The sequence below is a fragment of the Adiantum capillus-veneris genome, chromosome 16 (assembly GCF_014529385.1).
Source record: "Adiantum capillus-veneris isolate H3 chromosome 16, ASM1452938v2, whole genome shotgun sequence".
Classification (NCBI taxonomy): Eukaryota; Viridiplantae; Streptophyta; class Polypodiopsida; order Polypodiales; family Pteridaceae; genus Adiantum; species Adiantum capillus-veneris.
The window spans coordinates 59,525,283-59,547,584 of NC_140946.1; the positions used below are offsets into that span (position 1 = coordinate 59,525,283).

The 22,302-nt window shown below is 47.3% G+C and overlaps 2 protein-coding genes across 3 annotated transcripts in view; both read left to right on the forward strand.

Moving 5' to 3' along the window:
• Positions 1–22,302, forward strand: part of LOC147439123 (uncharacterized) — a 107,486-nt gene that overhangs the window by 15,636 nt on the left and 69,548 nt on the right. The gene's annotated exons all lie outside the window — the stretch shown is intronic.
• LOC147439124 (uncharacterized) lies at positions 1,402–7,733 on the forward strand. Its single transcript, XM_086484500.1, has 4 exons — positions 1,402–2,283; positions 5,706–6,313; positions 6,415–6,778; positions 7,236–7,733. The coding sequence occupies exons 1-4, from the start codon at positions 1,402–1,404 to the stop codon at positions 7,731–7,733; spliced, it is 2,352 nt and encodes a 783-aa protein (XP_086340626.1).

Sequence of the window (22,302 nt, forward strand, 5' to 3'; positions counted from 1 at the left end):
TCCACAATCATAGCGCGAAAAGGCTCTTGCTTGAGATAAGCATTATTGACATGCAAAAGCCTCTTCTTGGGCAGGCGATCATTGGCATCAAAAGAGCCAAAACGAAGATTCAAGCATACAGGAAAATGATCCGAAAGACCCATAGCATAATCAATCCTCAGCTCGCATACAAAGGCATCATACTGTTGCATGTGAAAAAGATACCAGCGATCTAGCCGAGCGCGATACATAGATTGAGCATTATGTTGAAAAGTGAATCATGGATCATACGCATGCGATAGGGGCCACAAATCAAGCCCATTACATGTCAGCATAAATTGATCCCATGATTGCCGTTCCATATGAAGCATGTGAGAATGCCCAGTAGTATTATCTGCAAGGTTAGGTGCATTATTAAAATCCCCACAAAGAAATGCATTAGAACGCCAACAATAAGAGGAGATAGCACTCCACAACCGTGCCCTATTTGCAGAAGCTGTGTATGCATATAAGCCTCCAAATTCAAAAACTTCTCCATTAACAATACATTGGATGACCATCCATCTCTGAGCCGGGTCATTGAAAACCAAGGCCGGGAAGATTTCGTGTCGAACAAGTATAAGCACGCCAGAATAGCCGGCTGAGCTTGCATAAGCTATCCAGTAGCCCGCAAGGTAAGAGGTCTTACCTACAAATTGATGCTGGTTATGCTCATGAACAGGGTTGTCCACGTCCGTCGAACGGAACGATCCGTCCGTTCCGTCCCGTCCCGTCCGGGAAAAAAAAAAACGACCGTTGGCGGAATTTTTTGACTGTTTTTACACCGGTTTTGTAGCGCCTAGCGCTGGCAGTTTTTGAACGTTGAAACTTGAACGTTGGGGGCCTTGGAGCCTTGGCCCTTGGGGCACTATAAGCCAATGTGCCATCCCCCCCCCCCCCCCCCCCCCCCCCCCCCCAAAACACACACACACACACAAAGTGTCAAAGCCACATGGGCCATGGCCATGGCACATGGAATTTGAATTTTGAATCATGCTCTCTCTTTAACCCTCTTCTCCCTCTCTCCTCAAAACCTATATAAGGTTGCCCACCCTCTCTTCTTCTCCATATCTCCCTCAAGCTCTCTCATTCATCTCCTTCCCTACTCAAGCTCCCTCAAGCTCTCTCCATTCATCAAGGGCCAAGGCTTCAAGCTTTGGCACTCCATCAAGGCTTCAAGCTCCCTTCATCTCCTTCAAGCTCTCCATTATTCCTTCAAGCTCCCTTCATCTCCTTCAAGTTCTCCATTGTTCCTTCAAGCTCCCTTCATCTCCTTCAAGCTCTCCATTATTCCTTAAGCTCCCTTCATCTCCATCCATCTCCTTCAAGCTCTCCATTACTCTAAAGTTCTCTCATCACTCCCCATCCCTCAAGCTCTCCATAATGCCGCCCGCTCTTCATGAAGCCTTCAACAAGCATTGCCGCTACTTTGAGAGGGTGAAGAACAAGCAAAATGTTTGCAAATGGTATTGCAAATATTGCCCGAAGACCATGACCTCAAGCTCCACTCGCCTTATCATCCACTTGACCAAGATGGGAGGGGAAGTGGGTTCTTGTCCGAATATCCCCGACGACATTCTCCAAGAGTGCAAAGCAAAGTATCTCCCCTTGAAGACGCGCAAGGGGGTTGCAAAGGCATCGGAGGAGGTGGCTCCGCCCGACCATGATCTCTCCGATTCGGGAGAGGATGCTTCTCCATCAATGTCCGTTGCATCTGGCGCCGCTACCATGGCCTCCACCGAGTGTGGTAGCGTCTCAAAGAAGAGCAAAAGAAGTCATGGTGGACGGCCTCCAAAGCAAGCTACTCTTGCACAAACGTTGGGTGAAACTTCCGGTCCATTGTCTTTCCTCAAAGAGAGGCAACGACAAGCGGAGATAGAGATTGCACGCACCATCATTGAGTGCAATCTCTCTTTTCATATTCTTCGCACGGATCGTTGGAAACGCATGGTGAAGGCTATTGCCGCGGTTGGTCCGTGTGAGGGGTGGACGGGAGTGTCATACCATGACATGCGCACCAAGAAGCTTGATGAAGAGAGGGCACGAATCGACAAGTCTCTTGACCCCGTGCGTGCCGGATGGGTAAAGTATGGTTGCTCTATTCTCACCGATGGATGGAGTGACCGCAAGAAGAGGGGAATCATTAATATCCTTGTCTCATGCCCTCTTGGCACCTACTTCTTGCAAGCGGTTGATGCGGGAGCAAGGGGGAAAAAGGTCACGGGTGCCTTCATTTACCGCCACATTCGTCAAGCCATAAAAGAGGTAAAATTTTTTATTCCACTCTCAAGTATCTACTATTTGTCTTTTGCCTTGGCTCTTCTCACTTTCCCTTCTGTAAGGATTCTAGTCGCTAATCTTTAATTAAGTACTTAAACTCATGATTAAGACTTAAGAAACTGAAATTGAACTCAAAACAAGACTTAGAAGACTCTGTGTTTTTATTGATTGATGACTTGTTCAAAACTGAGTACAATAGGCTCCTTATATAGGAGACGAAGAGACATAAATGAAAAGACACGTCTCTTGGTGAAGAGACACGACTTTAGACGTAAAGACACATCCTTTCGGCGAAGAGCTACAACCATTGGGCGAAGAGTCGCACCCGTAGAGAGAAGGAATGTGACCAGTCGTCGAAGGAGTGTGGCTTTTGACGAAGAGGCACGTCTTTTGGGCGAAGGGGTGTGACCATCCAAGCGTAGGGGTTCTGCTTGGCATGGCACTTCGCGTATCTGCAACTAGGAGTAGATGTATTGCTGTTAACATAGTCACAATCGTGACATTCCCTCCCTCTTTAAATAAAACCCAGGGTAGTTGTAGAAACTCCGGGAGAAGGAAATGTATTGTTGTTGTGCTTCTGCATCCAAAGCTCTTTTTGTTAAGTCCCATGTCATGGCACTGTTATTGACCATGACTATTTTTCCAAACTGAAAACTGATCATATCTGCAACTTGATAAGTGTCTTTGTCAAAGTCATTTGTAACTTCGAGCTTTGTCCAAGAAAAGATTGAATCTGTATTTGCTTCGAGTGAAATTATTGGTAAACTAACTTGAGTTTTCTGTTGAGTAATGACCACTGGTTGGAAATCTATAAGGTATTCCAGTGGTTTGTCTGGAACAGTAAAATCCTCCTGAAGGGATGTCGTAGACTGAGACAGAGTAGTTTTTGAATGTATATCCATTTGTAAAGGTTTATCTGTGGAACAAATTATGTCCAAAGATTCAATTGCAGCGACTGAAGTCGTGCTGCAAGAGTCTGCATCTGCTTTATCCTTTGCACTGTTGAAGGCAAGGATTGGAGTCTTCAAGTTTGAAGAATTATCATTTACTATAGCATCTGGTATCTGTTTAGAGACAAAGACTGTATTCTGCAAGGGCGGTGATGAGCGAATTTTCCTGCCTGGATCACGGTCAAAGAAGGGTTTATGTGCTTGTTGGTTGTCACATAAGAACAGGAATCTTTTGAATCTTCAGCTTTCTCAGCGGGTATTAAGGCTTCCAATTGAGAAGGGGGAGGTCTAGGGAGCTGTTGCCTCTTAGACCTCTGAAGGATCCTCTTTCACAAGGAAAGGATCAATAAATCTTCAACTTTACCACCATCAGATAAGAAAGACTTAAATGTAGGGCATGGCTCGCGAGGGGGAACTTGTCCAGCGTCACAGCATTCAAGACCGAGTACTCGACTAGGGTCGGATATATGTGCCACTAAGTAAGCCCATCTTGATATTGCTGATGATCTGTTGGAAGCTTCATATTGCTGCTTTTGTTGCTGATGATTTGAATAAGAAGTTGGTTGCTTAGAACTGTAACATTTCCAAGAATATTCATGCTGAGAATTTTGTTGCTCGCATGAAGGTACTTTGTGTCTGATTGTCTCTGAGAAACCATGCTTTGGGTGAGAAAATTTCGGTTTCGAAGGCTTATGTTTGAGTGGTTCTTTGTGGTCAACCCCTGAAGCGTCGGAAGAAGATGCATGTATTGTGCGAGAAGTTGTTGGTCGACTCCGAGAAGGGGTTTGCATTTGCATCTGATCCAAGCGAGTGTGAATCGATGCGAACCTGATGAAATTGCTATCATTTGCTTTTTAATAACTGCTATTGGATCCTCGGGTAAAATATTGTCATCGTCATTGTGTGATTCGGCCATGTCGACTGTTCAGCGGAAACTGATACTTCAGGAGCAGAAACTGTGTCTGGAACAGTTTCGGCTTTGGAATTAGGGAATCGGGAATTATGACGACTTTTGGTTCGGGTGCTGGTTCCGCTTTCGGCTCCTGGGTATCGGGAATGATTATGAGTTCGGGTGCCGAGAGAGAGTACGCCGACAACTCGGGGTCGGGAAGCTCGTCTATGTACGAGATGCAACGGAAATCTGCCCACTGGTGCTTGTCGGCCATAGCAAGTGTGTGGACCTGCCGCGAGAATGCAGTTGCCAGAGGCCAAAACTGCCAGCACTTGTGTTGGGTGGGAGAGTGGCGAAAGGTAGTTTGTTGCGTTGAAACGTCATGCTGGGGATTGTTTTTACGCAAGTAATACTTTGTCCAGGGGTGCATTCATATTGGTTAGTAATAATCTGGGGTTGGCCGGCCAAGTTTGGCACGCACTTGGAGGTTTTTTAAGTGGCCACTTACTTGAGATATAGCTTCTGTTAAAAAAAATGAAACGTTGCTGGTCTTTTTTTTACGTAACCAAAACAGCCAGCGTAAGAATTTCTGTGAGTTGCGGCTTGAGAAAAAAAACGCTGCCTGCTTGGGCGTGTGTGATTTGATACCCCAAGGGGTGAGTCTCTCCACTAGCAAGGGGTGCGAGTGTTTGTGTGGCCACGAAGGGGTGCCAGCAAAAACAATCAGAAGGGGCAGCCAGCAAAAGGCAAGGGCAGCCAGCAGATCATACGCCAAGGGGTGCGAGCACGTAGACGCACGCCGGCGGGAAAGGGTGTGAACACGAAGGGGCAGCCAAAGGGTACATCCCTCGAAAGGGCAACAGCAGGGCCACCAGCATCACCATTCACAGGTACGTGCACGCGCGCACACCTATCTGTGTTCAGTTTTCTGTTACAGAATTGAGAAATAAGGTTTAGGTTACCTCATATGCTCGTATGCACATGCGTACCACCTTTCTTCTGCTTCCATGTAACTCCGGGAAAGGGGGTAGAGTGTAGCGGTAAGGGTGAGAGGCTCACAACCTTCGGGTCTTGGGAAAAAAAATTGCTCTGATACCACTATAAGGATTCTAGTCGCTAATCCTTAATTAAGTACTTAAACTCATGATTAAGACTTAAGAAACTGAAACTGAACTCAGAACAAGACTTAGAAGACTCTGTGTTTTTATTGATTGATGACTTGTTCAAAACTGAGTACAATAGGCTCCTTATATAGGAGACGAAGAGACATAAATGAAAAGACACGTCTCTTGGTGAAGAGACACGACTTTAGACGTAAAGACACATCCTTTCGGCGAAGAGCTGCAACCATTGGGCGAAGAGTCGCACCCGTAGAGCGAAGGGGTGTGACTAGTCGTCGAAGGAGTGTGGCTTTTGACGAAGAGGCACGTCTTTTGGGCGAAGGGGTGTGACCATCCAAGCGTAGGGGTTCTGCTTGGCATGGCACTTCGCGTATCTGCAACTAGGAGTAGATGTATTGCTGTTAACATAGTCACAATCGTGACACCTTCTTTCTCCATATGTAGATCAGTCCAAGCAACGTCATTCAAGTAATCACCGACAATGCCTCCAATTGTGCTTCCATGGCCAAAAAGCTAGAGGTGGAGTATCCACACATAGTATGGACTCCATGTGCATCACATTGCATTGACCTCCTCTTGGAGGACATTGGCGACCTACCTTGGGTGAAGGACATTCTATCCCAAGCCCTCTCCATCGTCAACTTCATCAACAAAAAGGTGAGAGTACTTGCGATATATCGCACTTACTCCGGCTTGGAGTTGAAGAAGCCTTCCGCAACACGCTTTGCCGCTATGTGGCTCCTCCTTGAGCGCCTCTATGATGTGCAAACCAACTTGCAAAAGACAATGGTCTTGGATGAGTTCAAAGCATGGATTGAAGAAGAGACCCAATCATCCCAACAAGATGCAAAGGCCATCCAACGGCTTTGCTTGAAGGAGGAGTTTTGGCAAGAGGTCAAGGGTCTTGTCATGGTGGTATTTCCATTGTATAAGGTGCTTTGGATGACCGACATGGAAGGGTCTACCATAGGTCTCCTTTACCACTTCATGGAGGAGGCTTACAAGGAGATTGAGAGATCCACCATTCTTGATGGAGCACCCGATGGTTCATGGTAAACATTTCACCTTATGATTTATGTACATTGTAAGTTGTCTTTTTCCATCTACGGTTCTACCCTTCCATGCTTGACTATCTTTCTCTCTCTCTTTGTAGTGATGTGTTGGAGGACTCTCCAAAGAGAGATGACATTCTCTTCCTTGTTAAAAAGCGGTGGGATTGGATGAGGCGACCAATCCATGGCTTTGCCGCCCTCTTGCATCCGGCTTTCAAAAAGCCATCCATCTTTGCGGATCAAGCACTTCAAGAGGAGCGCGACAAGTACCTTCCAAAGATACTCAATGAAGAACACCATGGAGAGTTTCTCCAAGAGCTCAACTATGGAGACCAAAGAGGCACGGCATTCGCTTCCTCGGTGTGTTGGAAGAGGGATTCGTTAGTGAAGCCTTTTTTTTGGTGGGAATGTTTTGGCTATCAATTACCTCACCTTCAAAGGGTGGCATTGAGGGTTCTTGGACAGGTATATCATATATATTAATAATTATACATAATACCATACCATAAATTATAAATTTATAATCTCAATCATGTCATCATTTGACATTCATAATTCATGTGACATAAGTCACCTCTCAATTCCCACAATTCAAATCTCATGCCTCTCTTCTATCATCTATGTGCTCTAGGATTGCTCATCGGGTGCATGTGAGCGGAATTGGTCGGCGTATTCTCTTATACACACCAAGATCCGCAACAAGCTTTGTACAAAGCAATTGGAGCGGCTTATCTATTGTCGCTCCAATTTACGCATGTTGCGGTCCATGCATGAGATGTCAATGGCTAGGCAAGTAATTGAGTTGGCTACATCATACTCTTTATTTATGCTTTCACATGTATGATGTATCATGTGCTCATATTTTTGGCATGCCAAATTGCTAACTCCATTAATCTTCTTGCATGTTGTAAATGACAAATAGGTGAATGTAGATGAATGCAAACTCTCCATTGAGACTCTTAAGAGTCTCAACAAAGATCGCGATCCAGAGGAGGAGCAAATATTTCGAGACCTCTACTTGGAGTTGGAGGAGATTGATCGCCGTGTCTCTCGCACACGGTCCCGCAAGAAGGTGGTTGTGCGAGCTTTGGCAACTACAGGTAGAGGAGCTTTCACTTCAGTTGCTCGTGGGAGTGGAAGAGCGTCGGCACGGACACCCAGGACCTATGTGCGGCGAGGCTCGGGTAGCGGATCTACTATGGCGGACACCACTTTGGAGAATGTGTCCATTTCTAGGCCTGCGGATCCTAGAGAGCCAGAGTTTGATGATGAGGGCAACATCCTTAGTGAGGGAGATTATGGTCTTGGATCTAGTGCATCTGATGCAAGTAGTGATGAGGATGATGCAGCTACCTCTAGCTCAAGCTCTAGCTCAAGCTCGGACCACAACTCCGGTGATGAGAGCGATATGAGCACTTAGAACTCTCTCTTTATGCTTTAAAGTTTGCACCCATGGGCCATGAGACTATGAGTTGTGTTTTTTTGTACTACTTTTTGTCACTTGTATCTCTCGAGCCTCGACTGTCTACTTATGTAATGAATTATGAAATCAAATGCAATCATGATCATCTTTTTTCGAACATTGCCGTTTCCAATGTCCATGGCCAAATCTTTAATGTTCTTACTTGTAAGACATCTCCTTTAAGCTGTATGTACTTAATACTAAGTAGTTACTCATAATAGACTAAAGGCTCTGAAAAATATATGATTTATTTTTTTGCATCGTACGTTACTTCAACATACGTCTAATTTATTTTAGTTCGATTAGTACCGCACGTCTTCGTACGTGTAACCATCGTACGTAACCGTACGTGTCAACTATGCTCCTGAAGAACCACAATGTCCGGTTGACATATATGAACATAGTGCCAGGTTAGCCGCCACTTGTTGTGATTGCATAACCCACGCACATTATAGGAGATGCAATTCAAAGAACTATGCATGCTGATGTCACAGGGACGTGGCAACTGTTAACTATGTCACGAGGACGTGGCAACTGCTAACTTTAGTTGTTGGTTTCTTTCCAAGGGGTTTTGTTTTATTTTTGAGATCCTCTTCTTGAAGTAGCAAACGATCGGACATTGCATGGCCAATGTGAACGGTAGTTTCACCCGCAGATGGGTAGTGGTCGGCACTGGAATTAGTATGGTAAGAGGATGTCTAGGCTCAGAGCAAGATCATATAGGTCCCTCCGTCGCACTTAGCAAGTTGGTGGATACTAGGAAGTGAACTCAATAAAGGCCTAGAGTCAAGGTGTGACTACCAATTGAAAGTATCCGATAGTTGGGCCACATTGCATTTTTGGATGTGGTCCCAATGAGGATAGATGGTCAGAAGACCAGTGGGAGCCCAACGGAAGCATCTCCTAAAATTTAGGGAACTGCTATTTTGGGCCGAGAAATGTGTTCGCGTCATTACCTCCGGTATGACTAGGGGAACATTTTACAACTCTGCCGCTGTGAGCGGGATGAAAACACACACAGCGCCTCTATAACGACCCGACACACACTCTTGGGAAGATACACACACACACTATGGGGCACCACTCGGCTTACACAACACACCTGGCCGAGACAGGGAACACACCTCTGGAGTGAGATGAGAGAAACTATCCACTTGCCCACTCCACACAGAGACACACACACACACACACACCCAAAAAACTCAGCTCAAAAGAGGAGAATTTCTGATGTTTAGATACAATTGAGCTTGGGCCAACACCAATGGGACAAATAGCTCACACAATATAGGTAAAATAAGCCAGATACAATCACAAACTAGAGCAGAAACTTCGCTCATAGGAGAAACTTACACAGAAAAACAGCAGGAAAAGAGTGAGGAATTTGGCAAAATGGACAGCGCCATCGCGTCCGGAACGGCCCAAAACCCCAGTCTACAATGTCAAAGTGCTCAAATCCGACCTCGGATGAGCAGTTTACGGCCAAAACAGGCTCCAAAAACACCAAAAACACACCTGCGGCTGTTCCTCCTCTCTTCTCCACGTTTTTTCTGGTCTTCTCTCAGTTTTTTCAGTTCCCACACTTAGCTTTATTACTTGGGCACCCTTGGCCTTTTAGATGACCTCAAACGGACCCCGAACAGGCCAAAAACTGACCTCGCAGTGCATAGTTGTCACCTTTTTTCATCATTCGCACACCTGGCACTCATCTTTTTTCCAATAATGCATCTCGCCACCACGTGAAGTGGCCCCAAAAAGTGGTCCTAATGATGACCTTTCTGCATAACTCTCACAAGAAAACACCCACGTTGTGTCCGTCCTCATCCGCGTGCAAATATTGACCTCGTTCGCCCTCCTGACGCCACTAGATGCCATCTGACGCACCTGCTGACCTCACGTCGTCGGCCCGCGGATAGCTTCCTCGAGAAGTTTTACGCGCTACCAACTCCTCCTTATTGTAGAAAAAACACACTAGTATTGATAATAGTGAAAATCGCTGCACTATGTACATGCTGTCCTACCTGTACACATGTGGGCCCCACGTAACCACCTGGCTATGGAAATTGGGTAATCCTTTATTCGATGCACCATGCATGTGTATGTACATATGCGCAATCCCTTGCTCAAAAAAACTCCCGACACCGCGAAGTCAACTTGGCAACCGGTCAGGATATTTTTAAGCGGCGAATCCGAAACGAGAAAATACTTGTAAATGCGCCAAGTGGCACATTTCTGTGCACTTGCCTCTTCAAGAAGAAAGGGGCTGAATTTTAAGCTGGGAGAGGCCTTCACTTGCATTCTGTCTCACAGGTTAAGAGCTATGGAGTGCTTCCTTGCCCTCTTATATATAGTGCGGTGCCAGGAGTGATGCCTTGCACGCTACGCACTGCCCTCTCTCTCCCCTACCTGTAGTATGTTATGCCCCACTAGTGGGCTTTTCATTTGACCAATGTACAGTTATGTGGGTTCATGCGCGATTGCCGAGGCAAGAGCCTCTTGCACAGGTACTGGATTAGCTAGCGGCTAATCCACCGCAGATACAGGTGAATTCAGAGAGGTTTCACGCCAGAAATCTCGTCCGATTCAAATGGCAAGTAGCCCTATAGGTGCGGGAGCTCGGGGTCTTGCTACAGATGTGACGGGCACGCGAAACGGAGCCCAAAACAGGGAATTACAGCCTGCTGTGTATTTTTGCAGGTTTAGGGTTTCGGCCCTAAACGGACCCTAATACCCCCAGGAGGTTCGGGGACGCAAGGGGACCGCTGTACAGGTGAACTGCGCATTTTCGGGGCAGAAAACAGAGAATTGAGCGTGCTGCAGATTCTCGCCAGGTTTTGAAAAGTGTCTGTATGCGTCGGGAAAGTCACCTATTGCGTGGGGATACTGACTGTGAAGCGTCCTAGTACAGTTATGTTGCCGAAATCGGACCAGAACAGGTGTTTCTTAGCCTAGATTCTGCGGGGCAGCTTGTAGGAGATCACATGTTTTATTCCCTCTGTTAAAGAATAAAGAAATACCGAAAGGGTGCCAATTTTGGGGCTACAAGTTGTCGGTGTCTGCTCGCAGCATTCTAGCTTCCGAGCTGTGTGTGTACATAGGTGTTAATCCTCGTTATAGGTTACCTTTGCAAAGTGCGCTGCGTGTGTGTGTGTCTAAAGTAAAGAATTTCGAGTGAAAGTCAACGTCTACCACCCTACGGGCCGGTTTCATGGTTCCATTGCCGGGACATCAATCACATTTTCCTTAAAGAGTGAGCCTGGATTGTTTTGGGTAAACACACAGAATGCAGGAACGCAGGGATTACACTATGGCCGACAAGGGGAAGGGAATTATGGAAGAGGGGTTCCTCTTCAAAGGATAGAAAGGAGATTCCTATGGTTTTTGAGATTGGCGAGAGCTGACGGCCACGTCAGTCTGTACCTCCTGTCAACGTGAATGTCCCTCCAGTAGTATAGGGCTTTATGACTGGGCAACTTGAGGATGATGCGTTCAAGACTCAATTAGTTGCCGCGGTGAATGTCTTTTCACAGCAGGTGCAGAATCCGAGGTTTATGGAATTCTTGCAAGCGCCACCAGTGCAACAGCAAAATAGGCAACCTACGCCGCGTACGGAGCTTGTTGATGCTCAAGCCCAGGTACTTCATGTGGCGCAAGAGGAAAGGAAAAACTCGCATGTTGCGGAGTCGGGGGCTCCAAAGCAGGTTCCTCCCGTGCTTCAACAGGTGGCTAGAACGCCTATTCCACAGGTTATGCCAGTTCAGCCCGCCACCTTTCAGAGCCAGCATGCTGTCTTGAATGGACAGTGAGTTGGATACCAGGCAATGCACTCAGTTTTTCCACCACCCATGGTACATCTTGGGTATTTCGGGGGTGGATCATTATTCCAAAGTATGGCTAGTTATGCGCCTGAAAGTCAGCCGTACAGGCCAGGAACAGTGTTCGGGGGTATGCAAGACATCATGCCAAACCCCATGTATGGTAGTATCCGCATGCAACAAGGTTTCCACTGCAACCAGGGCCAGTTTGGGGTGCCATTGGGTCATTTTGGCATGGCTGGTTTTTCTTGACAGCAGCCAGATATCGCACCTCTGACGCAAAATGTGAATGGCTAAGATGTGCCGATCATGCCTACTACAGTGCCCATGTTGCAGACCATTCCGTATGACAACTTGGGGGCACTAGAGAAGCCGAAGGCTTACAAAGAAGGTGGTGTAGCAGTAAAGTTCGGTACCTTCAGTGGTTTCGAGGATAAGACAAAGGCCCTCACTTTCCTCCAGCAGTTTGATACAGCTTATGCGGGAGGGAATTTTACAGAGGCCTCGAAGGTCAGGAAAGCTCACTTTTTTAAAGGACAATGCGCTTACATGGTGGATGACATTGTTAATGCAAGGACAAGCACCCACCACTTGGGTTTTACTTCAAGCAAATGTTTGCATCTGCTTGGCTATCAAATGAATTTGAAGCCGACGTCATGACAGATTGGCACCCGCTTACTTCAGCTTCGTGCAAGAGCTTGCTGGAGTATAATAGGAGGTTTTGTAAAGCGTTACTCTCAGTGACCTTATACAGATTTGTGCCATTGACAAAGCAGATAGAGAAGTACTGTTGTGGGCTGCCTAAAGGGCTTCGCCATTACTGTACAAAGAACAGAGTGGCTATCCTTGCTCAGCTTATGGAAGTTGCGAACATTGGTCTTGCCTTGTTGAAAGGAGAGGACAGTGGATTTCCGAGCAGTGACAAAGGAAGGCAGCAAAAGAAAAATTCAGCGAAGAAGCCCTTTGTGAAAACGGCTCTTGATGCGTCACAGGGGTCAGAAATGGCCACCAAAGACAAGGATTCAGCCGGGACGTCTAGAGCGCAGGCAAAGAAACAGAAAAGGAAGCCTTTTGTGCGCAAGTCGCTCGAGGAGAAGAAGGTCCTAATGGCTGAGAACAAATGCTTTATATGCGAGCAGCCTGGTCACTTTTCTATCAATTGTTCACAAAGGAAAAGACCCGCTGACTCAGAGGATAAAGAAGACCAGAAAAGCAAGAAGCCTAAACCCACGGCAGGTTTAGTGCCAGACATGATGGGTGACAGGCCCATCACAGATGCCAGTGAGTTATGCAAGGCATGGGATAAAGTTAGGGATGAGACGGCACTCATGCTCTTTGATCCAGGTGCCAAAGCCAACTTTATCTCACCAGAGTTAGCTATGAAGCTGGGCATCAGAGCTGAAGAGATGGGGTACACAACAAAGGCAAGGTTTGCATGTCCTGGCCGCTCAGAGTGTGTTACTCCCATCATTGGAAAACTGCGTCTGCATATTTAGTCGTATGTGGACACTGAAGAGTTTTACATCATGCCGCTGGAAGGTTGTGACGCCTTGTTGGGGATCCCGTGGATGTTCCGAGTGCATGGAGTCTTGGATGCCTACAACAAAAAGATCAGTGTACAGCATAGGGGCAAAACTCACATCTTGGATGTAAAGCTTAAAGGAGAGTCAGTCCCTATGGTATTTGCTTCTGCAATCACTTTTGTAATAAAGAATCATCTTTCTGTGTACTTGATTTTTCCACGTGATGTTTCAGATAGTGATCAGTCAAATTTATCTGTGTTAGATAAAGAAAGCTCAGCATTTTTGCAAAAGTTTAGTGACTATTTTTCTGATTCATTACCGTCGCAATTGCCGCCAGAGAGACCTGAGGACCATCGGATAGATTTGGTGCCAGGGTGTAGCCCACCAAATAGATCTCCCTACAGGGTTAGTGCGGCGCAGCAAAAATAGATTATGGGCCAGGTTGAGGAGTTATTAGAGAAGGGGCTGATTCAGCCTAGTTCTTCACCCTTTTGCTCCCCAGTGCTCCTAGTGCAGGAGAAGGATGGCTCATGGCGCATGTGTATTGATTACCGTGCGTTGAATAAGAATACCATCAAGAATAGGTTCCCTATTCCTAGAATTGATGATATTCTCGATCGTTTAGAGGGTGTTGCAATTTTCAGCAGGATAGACCTTAAGAGTGGGTACCATCAGATTCGTATAAGGCCAGAGTATGTGCACAAGACTGCGTTTAGAACGACATTTGGTCCTTATGAGTTTCTAGTGATGCCATTTGGGCTAACAAATGCTCTTGCCACGTTCAACAGAATGATGGACCGGATTTTCCGCTCGCATCAACAGTTTGTTGGAACGTTCTTCGATGACATGATAGTGTATTCGAAGAATGAAGAGGAGCATAGGCGTCACTTGACCATTGTGTTCGAAGAGCTGCGCAGTCACAAGTTACTTGTCAATCCTAAGAAAAGTGAATTCTTCTTCGAAGAGATCCACGTTCTTGGCCACATAGTCTCAAAGGATGGTGTTAGAATGGATCCCGCAAAGGTCGAAGTTATCAAGACATGGCCAGACTTGAAGACTGTGCACGATGTTAGAAGCTTCTTGGGATTGTGTTCCTACTATAGAAGGTTTATCTGAAATTTTGCAGAGATAGCATCGCCTGTTCACGCTCTGGAAAAGAAAGAGGTCACTTTCAGATGGACCCAAAAAGAGATTTCAGCTTTTAGTCTCTTAAAGGAAAAGTTGGCTTCAGATTGAGTTATTGTTTTGCCAGATCTCAGGAAGTCATTTGTGGTCCAGTGTGACACGTGTGGCAGTAGCATTGGAGCAGTGCTAATGCAAGATGGACGGATAGTAGCTTATGAAAGCCAAATTTTGCAAGGGCCAGAAAGGACTATGCAAGCCTACGAGAAAGAGCTCTTGGCCGTGATTCATGCGGTTTCTAGTTGGAAGCACTACCTCTTAGGTGCTGATTTTGTTGTCCAAACAGATCATCAGACCTTGCGATACTTCTTGACACAGTCAAAGTTATCCGAAAAGCATATGCGATGGGCAAACATTCTTTCCATGTTCCACTTCCAGATTATGCATGTGGAAGGCAAGAAGAATGTTGTGGCTGATGCATTATCAAGAAAGCCACAAATTTCAGCTGTGTCAATTCCTTATCATCATGAGTTAGATGACATGAAGGAACAATATACTGCTGATGAAGATTTTGCAAGGATCTTTGAACAGTTACAAGAGGGGCAACATCACGAGCACTACCTCCTCAGAGATGGTTTTATAATGATGCATGGCAGACTTTGTGTCACTAGGCCACTGCGACATAAGGTCATGGAAGAGAGTCAGGTCCCACCGTATGCAGGGCATCGTGGCATTGATGCAACAGTTAAAGCGGTAGAGACATTCTTCTATTGGCCTACCTTGAGGAGAGATGTGTATGCCTTTGTGCGAGCATACATAGTTTGCCAAAAGATCAAGTTTGACTGTCAAAAGGCACCAGGGTTGTTACAACCTCTGCCGATTCCGGATAGGCCATGGGAAAGCATTGCTATGGACTTTATCTTTGATCTTCCAAGGACGCCAACAGGGAGTGATGGTATATGGACCATTATCTGCAGGTTCAGCAAGAAGGCCCATTTTATCCCTGTCAGGAAGAAGATAAAATCTGATCAGATGGCACGCTTATTCATATACAATGTGTTTAAGTACCATGGTATGCCACAATCGATTATCAGTGATCGTGATCCTCGTATGACCAGTTTGTTCTCGAGAGGATTGTTTGAGAACATGGGCACTACGCTCAAGTTCTCGTCTTCGTTTCATCCACAAATTGATGGACAGTCAGAAGAGGCTAATTCTACTGCCTTAGATCTGCTGAAATGCTGTGTGTCAGATAATAAGGGCAAGTGGGAACAGTATTTGCCTATGCTTGAGTATGCGTACAATAATACGGTGCATTCGTCTACTGGCAAAGCACCTTTTGAAATTGTTGAAGGTGGCAAAAAGGTTCCTCCCATTTTGCATACAAAGGACAAGATCTTTGAGGCAGATCGATATGTTGAGAACATGGATGAGATGTATAAGAAGATTAGAGTTGCCTTGGAGAAGACTCAGGCAAAGCAGAAAAAGAGTCTCCTATGGTTTTTGAGATTGGCGAGAGCTGACGGCCACGTCAGTCTGTACCTCCTGTCAACATGAATGTCCCTCCAGTAGTATAGGGCTTTATGACTGGGCAACTTGAGGATGATGCGTTCAAGACTCAGTTAGCTGCCGTGGTGAATGTCTTTTCGGAGCTGGTGCAGAATCCGAGGTTTATGGAATTCTTGCAAGCGCCACCAGTGCAACAGCAAAATAGGCAACCTACGCCGCGTACGGAGCTTGTTGATGCTCAAGCCCAGGTACTTCATGTGGCGTAGGAGGAAAGGGAACACTCGCATGTTGCGGAGTCGGGGGCTCCGAAGCAGGTTCCTCCCGTGCTTGAACAGGTGGCTAGAACGCCTATTCCACAGGTTATGCCAGTTCAGCCCGCCACCTTTCAGAGCCAGCATGCTGTCTTGAATGGACAGTGAGCTGGATACCAGGCAATGCACTCAGTTTTTCCACCACCCACGGTACATCCTGGGTATTTCGGGGGTGGATCATTATTCCAAAGTATGGCTAGTTATGCGCCTGAAAGTCAGCCGTACAGGCCAGGAACAGTGTTCGGGGGTATGCAAGACATCATGCCAAACCCCATGTATGGTAGTATCCGCATGCAACAAGGTTTCCACTGCAACCAGGGCCAGTTTGGGGTGCCATTGGGTCATTTTGGCATGGCTGGTTTTTCTTGACAGCAGCCAGATATCGCACCTCTGACGCAAAATGTGAATGGCTAAGATGTGCCGATCATGCCTACTACAGTGCCCATGTTGCAGACCATTCCGTATGACAACTTGGGGGCACTAGAGAAGCCGAAGGCTTACAAAGAAGGTGGTGCAGCGGTGAAGTTCGGTACCTTCAGTGGTTTCGAGGATAAGACAAAGGCCCTCACTTTCCTCCAGCAGTTTGATACAGCTTATGCGGGAGGGAATTTTACAGAGGCCTCGAAGGTCAGGAAAGCTCACTTTTTTAAAGAACAATGCGCGTACATGGTGGACGACATTGTTAATGCAAGGACAGGCACCCGCCACTTGGGTTTACTTCAAGCAAATGTTTGCATCTGCTTGGCTATCAAATGAATTTGAAGTCGACGTCATGACAGATTGGCACCAGCTTACTTCAGCTTCATGCAAGAGCTTGCTGGAGTACAATAGGAGGTTTTGTAAAGCGTTACTCTCAGTGACCTCCTACAAATTTGTGCCATTGACAGAGCAGATAGAGAAGTACTATTGTGGGCTGCCTAAAGGGCTTCGCGATTACTGTAGAAAGAATAGAGTGTCTACCCTTACTCAGCTTATGGAAGTTGTGAACACTGGTCTTGCCTTGTTGAAAGGAGAGGACAGTGGATTTCTCAGAAGTGACAAAGGAGGGCAGCAAAAGAAAAATTCAGCGAAGACGCCCTTTGTGAAAACGGCTCTTGATGCGTCACAGGGGTCAGAAAAGGCCACCAAAGACAAGGATTCAGCCGGGACGTCTAGAGCGCAAGCAAAGAAACAGAAAAGGAAGCCTTTTGTGCGCAAGTCGCTCGAGGAAAATACGGTCCTAATGGCTGAGAACAAATGCTTTCTATGCGAGCAGCCTGGTCACTTTTCTATCAATTGTCTACAAAGGAAAAGACCAGCTGACTCAAAGGATAAAGAAGACCAGAAAGGCAAGAAGCTTAAACCCATGGCAGGTTTAGTGCCAGACATGGTGGGTGACAGGCCCAGCACAGATGCCAGTGAGTTATGCAGGGCATGGGGTAAAGTTAGGGATCAGACGGCACTCATCTTCTTTGATCCAGTTGCCAAAGCCAACTTTATCTCACCAGAGTTAGCTATGAAGCTGGGCATCAGAGCTGACAAGATGGGGTACACAATAGAGGCAGGGTTGGCATGTCGTGGCCACTCAGACTGTGTTACTCCCATCATTGGAAAACTGCGTCTGCATATTTAGTCGTATGTGGACACTGAAGAGTTTTACATCATGCCGCTGGAAGGTTGTGACGCCTTGTTGGGGATCCCGTGGATGTTCCGAGTGCATGGAGTCTTGGATGCCTACAACAAAAAGATCAGTGTACAGCATAGGGGCAAAACTCACATCTTGGATGTAAAGCTTAAAGGAGAGTCAGTCCCTATGGTATCTGCTTTTGCTATCACTTATGTAATAAAGAATCATCTTTCTGTGTACTGATTTTTGCACGTGATGTCTCAGATAGTGATCAATCAAATTTATCTGTGTTAGATAAAGAAAGGTCAGCATTTTTGCAAAAGTTTAGTGACTGTTTTTCTGATTCATTACCGTCGCAATTGCCGCCAGAGAGACCTGAGGACCATCGGATAGATTTGGTGCCAGGGTGTAACCTACCAAATAGACCTCCCTACAGGGTTAGTGCGACGCAACAGAAAGAGATTATGGGCCAGGTTGGGGAGTTATTAGAGAAGGGGTGATTCAACCTAGTTCTTGACCCTTTTGCTCCCCAGTGCTCCTAGTGCAGGAGAAGGATGGCTCATGGCGCATGTGTATTGATTACCGTGCGTTGAATAAGAATACCATCAAGAATAGGTTCCCTATTCCTAGAATTGATGATATTCTCGATTGTTTAGATGGTGTTGCAATTTTCAGCAGGATAGACCTTAAGAGTGGGTACCATCAGATTCGTATAAGGCCAGAGGATGTGCACAAGACTGCGTTTAGAACGACATTTGGTCTTTATGAGTTTCTAGTGATGCCATTTGGGCTAACAAATGCTCTTGCCACGTTCAACAGAATGATGGACCGGATTTTCCGCTCGCATCAACAGTTTGTTGGAACGTTCTTCGATGACATGATAGTGTATTCGAAGAATGAAGAGGAGCATAGGCGTCACTTGACCATTGTGTTCGAAGAGCTGCGCAGTCACAGGTTACTTGTCAATTCTATGAAAAGTGAATTCTTCCTCGAAGAAATCCACTTTCTTGGCCACATAGTCTCAAAGGATGGTGTTAGAATGGATCCCGCAAAGGTCAAAGCTATCAAGACATGGCCAGACTTAAAGACTATGCACGATGTAAGTCTCAAAGGATGGTGTTAGAATGGATCCTGCAAAGGTCGAAGCTATCAAGACATGGCCAGACTTGAAGACTGTACAGTATGTCAGAAGCTTCTTGGGATTGTGTTCGTACTATAGAAGGTTTATAAAAAATTTTGCAGAGATGATGAGGCTTCGCCTGTAACAGCTTCCTTGTAAGAGCGGACCACCTTGTCCCAAGCTTCAGCCAAAGAAGTGTTGTCATTACAAGGGAGCTTTTTCTGAGCAACATTCTTCAAAGGGGGCACATAATTACGAGAAGATGCCGGGATACGGGCTGTAGCAGCTTTAATGGGTTTCTTGGGCACCATCCAAGTTTGGGAGAAACAGTACTCTGCCTCCTGCGGGGCCTCTACTGAAACTCGCTGAAGGCGTCCCCCACCTTGGAGCTCGAAGAAAAGGGATGGAACACTCTCTGAGCAGGCCCTGACTGAGCAGGCCCTGACTGAGATGAGAACCTCCAGTCGTGTGAAGGCTCCTATCCACCGGGGTGCTACTGGCTCAAGAGGCGTGAGCCAGTCAGCTGGAACTGACTCTGAGATGTCCTGGCACATGCTCTACACCCCTCTCATGCCCTGTAGCTGAAGACCCTGCACCTCCTCTGACAAACCTGTGAACTCTAGCCAGTCACCTAAAGAGCACGCTGGACCCGCTGCCATGGGACCCTAGAAAACATGAGGCCGACTGCCAACCAAGTGGCCTCTCTGAGTGCTAACCATGGGGTTCCAGACGAGGGGCTGCCGTAGGCGCTCCTCCGTGCACGTAGGCTGTCTCTGCTCCAAGCCACGCCGCAAGAGCTCCCAAGATCGAAGCAAGTTCACAGCGAAGCAGTCCTCCAGTATCTTGCTCAAACCAACTCTGGCATCTCTGTGAAGATCCATCTGGTCGAAGGTTGCCAAGGGCCTCCTGCCTGAGGCACCCTAGCACGAAGCCGCTGAAGCAAGAACTCCTTCCAAGGCTCCTCACCTAGAAGAAGTTCTCTGACGATGAACTTCCCAAGAAGGGCTCTGCTCTGCTGTGTTGGATCAATGATCCCAAGCCCTCCCTGTGAACAAGGAAGAGTGATGACCTGCCAAGCCAATTTGGCTCGGGCTATCTGAGTGTCACGTCGTGACCAAAGGAAGTTCCTGATCAGCCTCTCTACCGGGCTGATACAAGAACTCGAGAAGATCCAGCAAGAAGTGATGTACCACATAGTCGCCAACAACACCTTGTTGGCAACTACTACTCTGCCAGCCAAAGAAAGTCGTGCTGAGCTCCAATGTAACAACTTTCTCCTGATAGACAGGAGAAGGGGAGCAATCTGCTGCTCGGGAGACAAGTCCAAACCCACCTGACAGCCCAAGTAGCGAACTGCAGTCCCTGGGGGAATCCACCTAAAACCCTCTCCTGGCATCCAATCGGGCACAGGAGCACTACCAACCGAGAAAGCCACTGTCTTTCTCCAGTTGATCAGTGCGCCCGATGCACAACAGAATGTCTCCTGAGCCTGCTCACACCTGTGAAGGTTGGCCTCCTGGCCATCTAAGTACAAGGCTGAGTCGTCGGCAAACTCAACGTCCAATAGCTCATCTCCCCGAATAGGGAGTGCTAAGCCCTGTAGACCAACCTGCTGCGACACCAAAAACCTGCTCATCGCCTCCGCATAGAACAGAAAGAGGAAGGGAGCTAGAGGACAACCCTGTCTGACCGAGCGTGTAAGCATGAAGTGATCACCTCTACCTCCTGCCAAGAGTACCTGAGTATGAGCCTGTCTGTACAAAGCTGACACCCCTCTGATCCAAGCATCTGAGAAGCCCATCCTGCGTAGAGTGCCCTCTAGAAAGTCCCAATCAACTCTGTCGTATGCCTTCTCAAAGTCGAGAAGAAGAATCACGAGGTCCTCACCACGGAGTCGTGCCAGGGCAAAAGCCTCTCAAAAAGTAAAGATATTGTCAAGGATACTGTGTTCCTTGACAAAACTTGTCTGAGTCCCATGTATAAGGCTCTCTAGAAGTGGCTGAATCCTCAAACTCAGAGCCTTGGCAAGAATTTTATAGGCTGAGTTGAGGATGGTGATGGGACGCCCTTGTCGAATCTCATCCAAGGAGCCACCCTCCTTGGGAATGAGGTAGATCAAGCCCTCACTCATGCTGTCAGGCATCATTCTAGTGTGCAAAATGTACTGAAAGGCACTATAGAGAATTGGGCCAAGTAGGTCCCAGTACTCAAGCAAAAAAAACTGGGAGTCAACCCATCCTCACCTAGACAGTTACCACGGGGGAGGGCCCTAAGAGCTGTGTGCAGCTCCTCGAGCTGAAGTGGCAGCTCAAGCCTCTGACGCATCTCCTCAGTCACAAGACAAGGCATCTGTGCCCAAACCTGCTCCCTGCATGCATCCTGACACTTTGACTGGGACTCTGCAGACAGTAACTCACGGTAAAAGTCAGTAGCAATTGCACGCATATCCTCGGGCTCAGAAGCAAGTGACCCGTCTGGCCTCCTCAACTGATTGACCTTGGCATGCGAGTGCCGAGGTCCCACTGCCTCAAAGAAAGCACCAATCACTCTATCGCCCACCTAGGTCCACTGAGATGCCTGTCGGTGAAAAGCAAACTTATGTTGCCTCTCCTCTGTGCTAGCAAGCTCCTGTCGATCCTGCTGTAACTGCTCCTCCAACCAAGGACTGTCTGGATGTTGCTCCTGTATCCTCTGTACGAAGCAATGCCTCGTCTGAGACGCTGCTTCTCCTCTCGCGGCAGCCCGGCGAGCCAGAGACTCCTGGAGAAAAAAGCGACTAATCTGGGCTAGGCCTGAGGCCACTCTGTCAGCAGGAGACTCCTGCATGTCCAAGCTCTCTGTCCAAAGAGCCTCTACCCGCTCTCTGAGTGCTGAGTCCAGCAAGACTCTCTCTGGGATGCGAAGCATCGTGCTCCCACTCCTCTGCCTGTCTGCCACTGTGAGGATCACTGGTGCATGGTCCGAGAAGGAGGTCCCTGCCAGAATGCCCACTGTCCCTCCCAAGCCACTGATGTGGTCACTAGTGTAGAAGCGATCTATCCGCGATAGATTCACTCCTCCCACTTTGCGGTCCGATTGAGAGAAGGCAAGGCTGTCTGGGGGCCTCACAAAGCCAGAGTGCTGCCAAACATCCGAAACTCTCAGAGTCATACAAAACCTCTCCCAAGCTGCCAACTCAACTCCATGCATTGTAGCATGGCTGCCACAAATCCTGTCAGAAGGGTCCTCCAACATGTTGAAGTCCCCTCCTATGCACCAGTGTTCTACCTGCGCAGAGACTCAAGTATCTGAGACCAAAACTCTGCACGAGTTCTCGCCACATTGGGCACAGAGATGTTCAGGAAACCCACTAGGCCACCCTGAACCTGCATAGAGCTGGCACAATAATCCCTTTGCCCACAATGGCCTGCTGCAAAGAGTCCGCAATAGTCATACATACCCCACCCTGGATGCCTCCAGGTCCAAAAGCAGCTTACCAAAAAGTATCATATCGTCCACGCAAGAGCTGACCACAACATCTAATG